At 35.7% G+C, this 13142-nt stretch overlaps 1 protein-coding gene across 4 annotated transcripts in view; it reads right to left on the minus strand.

Annotated features, from left to right (window-relative positions):
• RELN (reelin) overlaps positions 1 to 13142 on the minus strand; it is a 543089-nt gene that overhangs the window by 117438 nt on the left and 412509 nt on the right. For all 4 annotated transcript variants that reach the window (XM_058425556.1, XM_032761303.2, XM_032761302.2 and 1 more), the window contains exons 25-28: positions 12690 to 12895; positions 10541 to 10712; positions 9899 to 10099; positions 3573 to 3805 (exon numbers count right to left, since the gene is read on the minus strand). In XM_058425556.1, coding sequence (XP_058281539.1) covers positions 3573 to 3805; positions 9899 to 10099; positions 10541 to 10712; positions 12690 to 12895 — 812 coding nt within the window. The remainder of the gene's footprint in view (positions 1 to 3572; positions 3806 to 9898; positions 10100 to 10540; positions 10713 to 12689; positions 12896 to 13142) is intronic.

The following is a 13142-nucleotide window of genomic DNA, read 5'->3' on the forward strand; positions in this document are numbered from 1 at the left end:
TCAACAATCTGGGCATCAAAGCAACACACCTCAAAATAATAAAAGCCAGGCTGGGCGTGATGGCTCATGCCTGTAATCCCAGCACTTTGGGAGGCTGGGGTGGGTGGATCACGAGGTCAGGAGTTCAAGACCAGCCTGAACAACATGGTGAAACCCTGTTTCTACTAAAAAAATACAAAAATTAGCTGGGCATGGTGGTGTGTGCCTCTAATCCCAGCTACTCAGGAGGCTGAGGCAGGAGAACTGCTTGAACCTGGGAGGCGGAGGTTGCAGTGAGCAGAGATCATGCCGTTGCACTCCAGCCTGGGCGACAGAGTGAGACTCCATCTCAAAATAAATAAATAAATAAATAAATAAATAAGTAAAAAATAAAAGCCATATATGACAAACCCATAGCCAACACTATACTGAATGAGTGGGGAAAAGGTAAACTCATTCCTCTCAAGAACTGGGACAATACAAGGATGCTCACCCTGTCCACTCCGGTTCAACATAGTACTAGAAGCCTTAGCTAAAGCAGTCAAGCAAGAGAAAGAAATAAAAAGCATCCAAATTGAGAAAAAGGAAATCAAATTATTTCTGTTCACTGATGACATGATCTTATACCTAGAAAACCCTAAAGACCCTTCCAAAAAACTCCTAGACTTGAAAAATGACTTCAGTAAAGTTTAAGGACACAAAATCAATGTACAAAAATCAGAGCATTTCTATACACCAATAACACTGAAGCTGAGTACCAAATCAAGAATTCAATCCCATTGACAATCTCCAAAATAAAATAAGTACCTAGGAATACACTAACCAAGGAGATGAATAATCTCTACAAGGAAAACTAGAAAACACTGTAGATGGAAGAAACTGTAGATCACAAAAACAAATGGAAAAAATCCTATGCTCATGGATTGGGAGAATCAATATTGTTAAAATGACCACAATGCCCAAAGCAATCTACAGATGCAATGCAATTCCTACCAAATTACCAATGTCATTTTTCAGAATTAGAAAAAACAACCCTAAAATTCACACAGAATCAAAAAAGAGTCTGAAGAGCCAAAGCAATCCTAAACAAAAACGATGTAAGAGGCATCACCTTACCTGACTTCAAATTATGCTACAAAGCAATAGTAAACAAAACACCATGATACTGGTGTAAAAATACACACACAGACCAATGGAACAGAATAGAGAATCCAGAAATAAAGCCCCAGATTTACAGCCAACTAATCTTTGACAAAGCTGACAGGAACTTACACTGGGGAAAGGACACCCTCTGCAATAAATGGTGCTGGGAAAATTGAATAGCCACATGCAGAAGAATGAAAATGGACCCATATCTCTCACCATATACAAAAATCAACTCAAAATGGATTAAAGACTTAAACATGAGGCTCCAAACTACAAAAATTCTAGAAGAAAACCTATGGAAAACTCTCCTGGATATTGGTCTAGAAAGAATTTATGACTAAGACCTCAAAAGCACAGCCAACGAAAACAAAAACAGACAAATGAGACTTTGTTAAACTAAAAAGCTTCTGCACAATAAAATAAATAACCTACAGAGTGAAGAGACAACCTATGGGATGGGAAAAATATTTGCAACTTTTCATCCAACAAGGGACCAATATAATAGGAATAGCATATACAAAGAACTCAAACAACAGCAACAGAAATAGATAAAATTAAAAGGTGGGCAAAGGCCATGAATAGACATTTCTCAAAAGAAGACATACAAATGTGAAAAGGTATATGAAAAAATGTCAACATCACTAATCATCAGAGAAATGCAAATCAAAACCACAATAAAATATTGTTTTACCCCAGTCACAGTGGTTATTATTCAAAACACAACAAACAAACAAACAAACAGATGTTGGTGAGGATATGAAGAAAAGGGAACTCTTATATACTGTTGGTGGGAATGTAAACTAGTACAGCCACTGTGGAAAACAGTATAGAGATTTCTCAAAAAACTAAAAATAAAATTATCATGTGATCCAGTAATCCTACTACTGAGTGTCTACCCAAGAAAAAGAAATCAATATATCAAAGGGATACCCGCACTTTCGTGTTTATTGCAGAACTGTTCACAATAGCTAAGATATGGAATCAACCTAAATGTTAATCAACAGATGAATGGATATACACAATGACATACTATTTGGCCATAGAGAAGAATGAAATAATGTCATTTGCAGCAACATGGATGAGACCGGAGGCCATTATTTCATGTGAAATAAGACAGGGTCAAAAAGACAAATATTGCATATTCTCAGTTATGTGTGGGAGCTAAAATATTAGATCACATGTTTTTCATACATGGAGATAGAGAGTGGAAAGACAGGTAACAGAGACTAGGAAGGGTACCAAGGGAGGGAGGGAGGAAGATGAAAAGAAGTGAGTTAAAGGGTATAAACATACAGTAAGATAGAAGGAATAAATTCAATGCTTGATAGCAGAGAAGGGTGACTATACTTAACAAAAGTATACTGTACTCAAGTGATGGACACCCTAAATATCCTGACACAATCAGTATGCATTATGTACATGTAACAATATTTCACACGTACTCTGACAAATAAGACATACAAAAGTGTAAAAGCTAGTTATTATTGGTGCTATGAAAGCAGAAAATTGCTTAATTGCAATGGCTGAGCAATAACCAGATTTTCAGACAGCATATCCCTACAAACATTGTAGACCACAACTAGGCTCCAAATATAAGCATAGTGAGTGTTTTGAAGATCACAGAAGTGAAAACAATACAAGAAATCTCCAAAAATACAAGAAATCTCCCCCGCCAAATTATCCAGTCATAGGACTTCTGCCCTTCCCAAACTGTGCCTATTTGCTATGCTATCTATTTGATGTGCTATATCTTCACATCATTTCCAATATGGGATGTGTAAATTATGTAAGGACTTTTAGAGAGTTATAATTTGTTTTATGCATTTTTTTTGCAAATTTGACTCCATAAAAGTGCAATGTTGACGTTGTGTGTATGTGGGTGTACCTAAAAATGTTGAAAAACTTTCTCAGTAAAGGGAGAGACATCTTTTTCATACATCTGCTTTTGTGAAAGACAAAATTTCTTCAGGTCTCAGCTTTTTGGTGACTGCATATGCAGTGGTGACCCACTGAGGTTTTTGATCAATCCCATCAAAAGAGTTAAATTGTCTGTCAGTATTTCAGATGGCCACATTTATAAAGCTGAGTGCAAACAACTACCCACCATGGTGACATACACTTATATATTTTGCTTTTTGACCTATTTCTTTATGTATACATTTTGTCTGCTCATAAATGTTAAACCAATGCAACAGTCTTTAGTATATCTGAATGTTTATGCTTGCAAAAATAAGTATTGTGTAAAGTGGCCTATGAAGTGTTCTGTCCTGTTTTTATGTTTCTCAAATAAATCCCCTTTTAAGATATAAATAAATGTTTTAAAAATTATTTTTCCCAGAATTGTATTTTTAGGATTTTGATCTTTCAGGATTACAATATTTAGGGTTATAGCATTTGGGACTGTGTCTTTCTTAATGGCCCAAACCCATTAAGAATGATTACTTTACCTGGATGCAAGAGACCTTGGAATAACAATGGTGATTCTTGTCCATTCTTCAAAGTCCCCTGTGTGATACATGGTGGGCTCACTTAGTTCTCTGGAGTTTCCTTCGCATCCTTTGCCTGCAGAAGCTGGGTAACAGCCTTCTTTCACCAGAAACCAGGACATACCAGCATCATGAGAGTACTGAAGAAGAACTGGAGCAGTACTGCTGAATTGATTGGCACAACCTATGTTTAGCTGTTAAAAGGAGGGACAAGAATTATACAAGATTTTGGTTCTAAGTCATCACTCAGCAAATTAGATGCTACAGCATCCAGGGTGCCTTCCAATGGGTCTGCGTTGAATTTACAATGATAGGAATTGTGAGCTCAGTCCCAACCAAGACCCTTCAATAGATTCTGGAATTCTTTGTTTAAGCAAACAATAGGTACTTTTTACTAGAAAGCTGGACTCATTGTGTGGATTTCTTGGGATTATAGGAGAGAAGAGAGAAGCACAGTGTCTGTGGTTCTTGAGTCTCAGACAAAAGATATCCCAAGAAGCTGCTTTTTTCTCCCTCCTCAGAGGGTACAAACAGAGGAAATCATAAGATGGAGAAGCAGCTGTTTTCTTCAGTACAGGAAGGTTTCAGTGGAACGAGCATCCTTCTTCTGTTTCCTTGCCAAAGCTCATTAAAGATCAGTGTCAACTGGCTGGGCGCTGTAGCTCACGCCTGTAATCCCAGCACTTTGGGAGGCTGAGGCGGGTGGATCATGAGGTCAGGAGTTCAAGACTAGCATGGCCAAGATGGCGAAACCATGTCTCTACTAAAAATACAAAAATTAGCTGGGCGTGGTGGAGAGGACCTGTAATCCCAGCTACTCAGGAGGCTGAGGCAGAGAATTGCTTGAACCTGGGAGGCGGAGGTTGCAGTGAGTCGAGATCACACCACTGCACTCCAGCCTGGGTGACAGAGTGAGACTCCATCTCAAAATAAATAAATAAATAAAAATAAATAAATAAATAAAATAAAATCAGTGACAACTTAGATGAAACAGCTAAGTGTTTATCACAGCATCAAATAAGCAACATCATCCAGAAATGAAACTGTTACTGTTTGGTGTACTTGTATGGAGGATTGTCATCATAGGATTAATAACATTTAAAAAATTGTAAAAATACAATCTAAATCCCACTGGCCTATCGTAACTGTCCTTTTCTATTTTCTCTTCTGATCTTTATAGGGAAGCTATATTTTGGTCATATAGTTGAAGTTATTACACATCTAGAGCTTTCCTCTACATTGTGTTATACATAGCATTACAGAGAACATACCTTTCTTCTTTGATTTGTCATCACCAGATAAATTCCTGAGAGTAGAATTAATGAGTCAAAATGTAGAAACACTTAAAATTTTCTAGTTATCTGTGCTCATTTTGTATTGGCTGAGTTCAAATGAATCAGTTTAGGCATTGGGTATTATAGATTAGGACAGTTTATTTCCAAATAAATGTGTAAATGAATTTTATTACACTTTTCATAATTATAAATGTCAAAATCTTTTTCTCTTGTTCATTTAATTACCTGCCATCTTACATGAATGGCCTATTCACATCTTATTTCATTTGTTGGCTGGAGCCACAAATTTTGTTGTATAAGACTTTACTAAATAAGAATAGTCCGATTTTTAGAGGGAAAATTGAAATCAGGAATGAAAAGAACATAAAATGACAAAAAAATAAAGGCAGAGACATGGGCTAATAATATTGAGCCATAGCTCAGGAGGTCAATAAGTTAATCCTCATGACTGTAAGGTAGCTTTATCTAGTTTTTAAAAAGAAGATTTAGTATCTTCCTTATTTCTACACTCAGAGCTAGAAAGCATCTCTCAGAGAATTTATAATTTGGTTAGTAGAAATTTTATTGTGCACAATTTATCTGTTTATATAGTAAAACATCAAGAATATAATTAAAAACTTAACCCTCTCAGATGCATGATTAAACTCTTCTAACACAAATTCCTTTTACTGCATTACTCAATAGTAACAATGGCCTTTGGTTGGTATGTGGTGAGAGCAGCCACATTGGGCTCGCCTAGTTAACTTTTTGTCTTAAATTTGCCATGATTGCTGTTGTTTCTAACACAGACAAGTTGTTGGAACTTTAAGTTCTGTGACAAGTTCGTGCTTTAGTAATCAGATAATAGGGTAGTGTAGACATACTCTCAGCTGTATTAAACATAAAATTTATCTTAAACTTTCCATTCAGGATTTAGGCCTACCTTCAACAAATATTTACTTGGGTACCTTCTATGGATCAGATACATATGTTTAAGTCGCTCCTATCTTTAAAAATAAAAATAAAAGAAAATAAAAATTCTCCCTGATTTTTGGTCTCCCTCTAACTACACAGCTAAACAAACTGAGAGAAAGGACGTATTCATTGTGTAGACCTCTTTACTCAACACTTTAAAATCCATTGTAATCTGACTTTTGCTGTTGCTGCCCCAGTGAAATTACCAAGGAAAATGTCTGTCTCACAAAATGCAATGGGAAAATTTAATCCTTATTTTACTTGATTCTTCTATTGCTTTTAACACTGTTAACCATTTTTTTATTGACCCTCTAGCCTGCCTTTTAAGTGTTGGTGTTTTCTATGATTCAATCCTGACTTTATCATTTTACTGTATTCATGCTTCTTAATCTCATTCACAATCATAACCTCATGTTTCTTCTGAATGCCTGTAGTCTGAATAACAGATATGACCTCTCTCCTGCTTTCTGGACAAATATACATTACCACTTCTTTTTCATTTCCACTTTACCAGCCCATCAGCACCCTAACTCCATATGTCCAAGCCAGTTCTCTTCATCCGCCCTCCTAAAACAAACCCTCATCTTTCTGTAGTTCAGCAGCCAGAACCAGAAATATGAGAATAATTCTAGACTCCATTCTATTACTCGTCACCCAAATCTGTTGATTGTATCGCTTTAACATCTTTAGACTCATTTATTTATCTTTATAACCCGTGTTATGCCTTAACCTGGCCTTCTCATTTCTGACTTTGATTACAGCTCCACCATCCTTACTTTACTCAAAATGTATTTAAAAATCTGATCATTTATCTCTGCCTCTTCCACAGGTTCTATCTCCCATAATCTCTTACTTGGATCATTGAATAGCTGCTCAATGTTTCTGCCCTTGACCCTGCACAGTTACCAGAGCAATGATTCTTTAAAAGCCTAAATCAGAATGTGTCACCTTTCTGCTAGCCATTTTATTCAGAAGAGAAGTCAAAGTTCGACCTTAATTTTTTCACCTGTCCCACCCTTGCTCACTTTCTCTGCTATGGTCACAATGGCATACTTGTGGTTTCCAGAATATTTCCAAGAACATTCCTACTTCAAGATGTTGGTCCTTTTTGTTGTCTGTGCCTGGAATGATCTTTTCCACATAATTGCATGACTCACTCCTTTGTTTTCTATAGGTTGTGGCTTAAGTGTGTCATTTTATCAGTGAAGCCAACCAATCTGACAACCTTTTATAAAATGGTAATCATCCTCCATTACTCTCTGTTTGTATTTATTTTCATAGCCTAGAAATGTGTCTAGAATATAGAGACTTTATAAGTATTTGGTGAATGAAGGAACGAATGTATTTGCTGACTCTGGTTTCCTCTCCTATTAGGTGAACATCCATACTGCGGCTGAGTGATTCTTCTAAAACACAGGTCTGATTCTGGCATTCAATAGGTTAAAACTCTTTCATGACTCATTGCTCTTAGGATAATGTTCAAATGACTTAATGTAGAATATAATGCCCATCAGGATCAACTTTATCTCTCATCTCTGCTGCACATACTCCACAGTCCTCAAAGTTAGACTTGCCCCTTTTCTCATTTGCACTTGTGGGTATTTTCATGTATTTGCTCATTTTGTTGTCTCTAACAGGAATTCCTGCCCCTCCATTCTTCAGCTGGTTAAGTCTCTGTATTTCCAAAGACTTCCAATTTCAACCCACCCTCCCTCCCTTCCTTCCTTCCTTCCTTCCTTCCTTCCTTCCTTCCTTCCTTCCTTCCTTCCTTCCTTCCTCCCTCCCTCCCTCCCTCCCTCCCCCCTCCTTCCCTTCCCCTTCCTTCCTTCCCTCCCTCCTTCCTTCCCTCCCTCCCCTTCATCTCTCCACCCACCCATCCATCCATTCAACCATCCATCCATTTATTCAACTAACAGACATTTTTTGAGTGCCTGAAACATGTCAGGCACTATGCAGAGTATTCTTATAGTATCTAGAGCCAACTGATACTGCAGCATTCTTGTGACTTTATTGTGACTGTTCACTTTTCTGTCTCTTTCTCTAGTTTCTGAGTTCCTTGAAAGCTAAGGTCACATTTTTTTTTATTATGTTAAATTTTACTTTAAGTTCTGGGACACGTGTGGAACATGCAGGTTTGTTACATAGGCATTCATGTGGGGTCACATTTTTCATTTCTATAGTCCCAGTACTAGCTAGTGTTTATCACACAGCAGGCAGTCACAAAAAATGCACCAACACTATGTATTTTTGTACAAATGGCACCCAAAATTCTTGTATACAGGTTTCAAACACATATTAATTATCAACCCCTGAATGATCTATATTCTATACTTATTATTAAATAACCACAAATTAGTAGCTTTCTGCTTGTGTGATATGAAAATTAAGATTTTTAAAATTAGCTTTTATTTTAGGTTCATGGGCACATATTTGTTATATAGGTAAACTGTGTGTCTTGGGAGTTTGCTGTACAGATCACTGTGTCACCCAGGTAATAAGCATACTACCCAATAGATAGTTTTTTGATCCTCTCCCTTCTCCTACCTTTCATCCTTAAGTAGGCCCCAGTGTCTGTTGTTCTCTTATGTGTCCATGTGTTCTCATTGCTTAGCTGCCACTTATAAGTGAGAACATGTGGTATCTGTTTTTCTGTTCCTTTATTAGTTTGCCTAGGATAATGGCCTCCAGCTCCACTCATGTTGCTATAAAGGTCATGATTTCATCCTTTTTTATGGCTGTGTAGTGTTCCATGGTGTATATGTACATTTTCTTTATCCAGTCTACCACAGATGAGCATTTAGGTGGATTCCATTTCTTTGCTATTGTCAATAGTGCTTTGATGAACATACACATGCATGTGTCTTTATGGTAGAATGATTTATACTTCTTTGGGTATATATCCAATAATGGGATTGCTGGGTCAAATGGTAGAGAATTAAGATTTTTTAAAGCAGTATGCATTCCTGATCATTGTTTAAGTGCTTGAAATATTTAACACTATTTTTTAAATTTAGATTTTAAAAATTTCAGAATATTATCTTGCAGACTTTAATACCTACACAACCATGGTATGTGATTAATTAAATAGAAAAGATGTCAGATGAGAAACAGCATAGTATTCTGGAAATATATTTGCTATTAACGTTATTTTGTTACTACTTTAGGAATTACCAACAAATGAATGTAGATTCATATATTGTTATTGATATTTTTCCATTGTAGTTTAGCATCAGAATCTAAACAAGGAAGGATAACATTTTACTAATCATATTATTTATGACTCACTTCCTTGTTTACAGACCTGTGGAAATTGTATTTGAAGAGCTGCCTATAAACATCTGATCTCTTTAATAATTCCATTTGTAAATTATTTAGCATCTGCATCCTGCCATTATGTAAGGACCACGTAGTTGTGCTAGCTCATTAAAACTGCATTACTTTCGACCCCAGAAGTCACCTATGGGATTTTATTATAAACACAATGAAATTTTGATTAGGGTTCTAAAACAAGACCTTGTCAAAGTAAATACTTGCTATACATGTTGATACATTATCACAGAGCTGAAAAGCAAGAAGCGTTTAAGAGAACAATGATGACTGGAGTAAAAATTTACTGAATTTAAGTAAGATAATTTGTTTGAAAATAATACAGCAAAAGCATAAAATACCTTTTAAGTTCAAATACCACTAGTAAGATGAAAAGGACAACTTATCCATCATTGTTTAGAAGCTTGAGATTCATTAAGTCACAATCAGATTGAAGTCCTAAAAGTCAATTTTATTTTTAATTCTGGTAGAGTTCCTTGAGCACCTAAAGAAACGGTATACCCACAACTTTTGGGACTCCTTAAAAACTAATAAGCTGCTTTCGAGTAGAGCTGAAAAGATCTGCAATTCTAACACCGTTGAGCTTTCATACAGGTGAGTCCCTTCTTTAATAGAATATGAAAAATTTGTGTTCTTTGTGAGTTCCACTTATACACCTGGAAGATGTTTTACTCCTTAAGTTGCTCTGGGAAGAAGCTTGTGCATAAATACCTTGAACTGAAGCACATATCCAGGTTTCAGGGTCAAATCTCGAGTTACTGCAAATCGATCTCCATCTGATTTTCCAAATATCATTGCTGATGGTGTGGCAGCACAGAAGGTCTCATTTTTAACCATTCCTTCATTAGCCAACATCAACCACACACTCATCTGATTCATAGGGTAATCAAAAGCTGGCTTCTCATAAAAGTTCTAATAGAAACGACACAAATAACACAAAAGGCAATTTGATAGCTTTGAAAACAAGAAAGGAATTTTCATTTCATGACATGCTGGGCCATGTACCATTTGCATTTCTAGGAAAACACAGAAGAATCTCTATTTTTTTTTTTTTTTACTGCTATTAACTTTTTCTCCTGATGATTCAACAACTGAAAGTATTTTACCGCTGTGTATCTAATCATTTTATAAACACACTAACAATTTTGCTTGATGATTTAACCAGACTTCAGTCTTTTTTACATCTATATTATCTATGAAGTGGTAGCAAAGAGAGGTAACAAAAAATTAAGTACAAGCCCTTAAACTTACATTGTACATTCAGTGTCAAGCACTAAATCCTTAAGGAAATGAGTTCTTTATGCCATTCACTTTTATAATTATCTGTCTTGGAGTTCAGACATAGGAGAATACCTGAGGTAAAGTTGGATTGATAACTGGGATGATCTGCTTCTGCTTCTCAGACAGAATGATGATGTCATCGACTGCCCACTGGTCATAGTCCTCCCCCGAGAACACGGGCTGCCACCAGCGGAACCTGGTGCAAGGGGTCTTGGCAGCAGCTGGAAGCTCCAGATAGACAAATCTGAATAAAAGTAAATCATTTATGGTTGGGAAAAGAAAAGCTGTGCTTTTTTTTTTTCCAGCCATTAAAACAACAAGGGTAACAACAAGAGAAAGTTTTGTTTGGTTTGATCTCAATATTTTTCAAAAGCTTGTAAGTTTGGACATATCAGACTTGAGGTTTAACCTTGTAGGCAGGTTTAGTCCTGGTCATGTTTATTTCATTTGGAATTGTATTTTTGGAGAAGAGGGAGAATATTTCAACTGAGTTTGATTCATTGAACTATATCTTTTGACTACCATGACAATTTTTAAAGAAATATCAAGATAAATTTTAAAGAAATATCAAGATAAAATTGTTTAATATTACTACATGAAGATAACACTTAACATTTTTTTCAAAGGAATTCTTTCTCACTGTGGGAAAACATAAAAATGCATTAAAAATGAAACATAAATTGCCTATCATCTACTACATAGGGTTGGCTTCTGTTAACATTTTGATGTATCTCATCACAGCTTATAATCTTTTATGTAGGCAAGGCATTATATGTATAATTTGGTGATCTACATTTTAAAACTTAACATTACATCATAAGCACATTCTCATGTTAGTAAAATTATATTTTAAGATCATTTTGTGTATATAATTTTTCATCACAAAGACATGCTATTCTGCAATTTGAGGAAGCCATTACATTTTTATTTACCTATGAAGTTACCTAGTCACCTTACTGAACTCTCAATCATTTCAGATTGACATATTACTTGGAAAAAACAATTTGAGTCATTTAAAATTATTGTTTAAGCCAGTTTGGCACCATTATCAATTCCCTCTCTACTATATTGCATCTAGGAGAATCTCACAAGGCTTCATCTCCTACCCTATTCCTATTATATCTCTCATTTCATCCAGTTGCCTTTTTTCTGTTTTCTCCTTCTCCCCTAAATCTCTTAGAAGAAATACTTTCTGTTGGTCTGTTTGCATGTCTACTTATATTTTATCATGGAAAGTTTTGTCACCTTTAAATGACCTAATACTTTAAAAAGTCAAACTTATGAACCTTCAATCTACAAAATAGGCATGTTTTACGTAAAATGTTTAAAACATATTCAATCTGTAAGAACTGGGTTTATATATTCTTAAGTATTTTTTTTCAATAAACAAGTCTCATTTGTAAAATGAAAACAGGGACAAGATCCATATATTAAAACTTAATAGTAGTCAACATACAAAAAATAATTTTTTTGTTAAAATGAAAATACAGAGATTATAAAAAGGAGTATTTTAAAATAATGTCATTGAATAGACTTTAATAATACTTATGTAAAATATAAATACAAAATTTCAAAATACTACATAATTGCAAAAGAACTAAATTTAAATACACATAAATACATTGCCTGGTACCGGTATTAGTATTAAACACGAGCCATCTCCCCAAACTCTTCAACAGTCATTGCCTAAGACATTTTATTACATATATTCCCAATACATCAAAATTAAGACAGGGATAGGCCAGGGCAAAATTTTTAGAAAATCTGAGCTGTACACACTTACTCGTACACTGTTTAGGGATAGCCCTGGGTGCAGCCACATGAAACATTTTAACAAAAAAATCTATCTTACTGTTAAATCTAAGAGCTAAGCATACTTTGTGTGTGCATTAAAAATAATCAAACAAGCCTGCAAACGGGAAAATGAGCATGGAACATCCCCATATTCCATGGTTTGTCTGACTAAACAGTGGTTACTTATCTTGCTTTTCCTCTAGTCACAAGTTTTTAAAAATCTTTAAAAATTCAAACATGAATGCAAAGGCTTTCTGTCCAGTCACTTAAGTGAAATAAAATCTTTATATACTGGGCTATCATTCATGTTAAATATTTATAGGTTTGTCTATTTTTGCAACAGTTAACATTTTGGAAACACTCCAACAATGATTTAACCTTTACCATTCCTGGAAACTACTGCAAGGCCCATCAGGTGGGTAGTTACCTGGGTTTGCTGAAGTCTGAAAAGTACATCTCTGCTAGCAGGTGCCACTGGATACCCCCATTGTTGCTGTACTGAAGGAGGACGCCCTCCTCTCTGCTGTCAGGCTTGTTGCATGAAGCACTCTCTCCGCCTATCTGGATGTAGAACTGGACAAAATCCACCCAAGAAGTATCCAGGTCCCAACTCACCAGTTGTCTTTTCCCAGCCTTTCAGAAAAGAAGAAAAATCAAATTCAGTAATCTGGAAGTTCTTTGGCATTTTGTTGTTTCACTTTCAAATTCACATGGACATCTTAGCACTATGTGGAAATGGTCTCGTCCCCATTTATTGTGGAGAGAGGGGAGTCATGCCATTTAGTTGTTTCTGATCTGACTACGGTAACTGTTGCTGGATACCTTTGCTTAATGTCTACATTACTAATTCCCAGGCTGGGTTAAGAGAGACCCTTGGGAA

The sequence above is a fragment of the Hylobates moloch genome, unplaced genomic scaffold (genome assembly GCF_009828535.3).
Source record: "Hylobates moloch isolate HMO894 unplaced genomic scaffold, HMol_V3 SCAFFOLD_1, whole genome shotgun sequence".
In the NCBI taxonomy this organism is placed as follows: Eukaryota; Metazoa; Chordata; class Mammalia; order Primates; family Hylobatidae; genus Hylobates; species Hylobates moloch.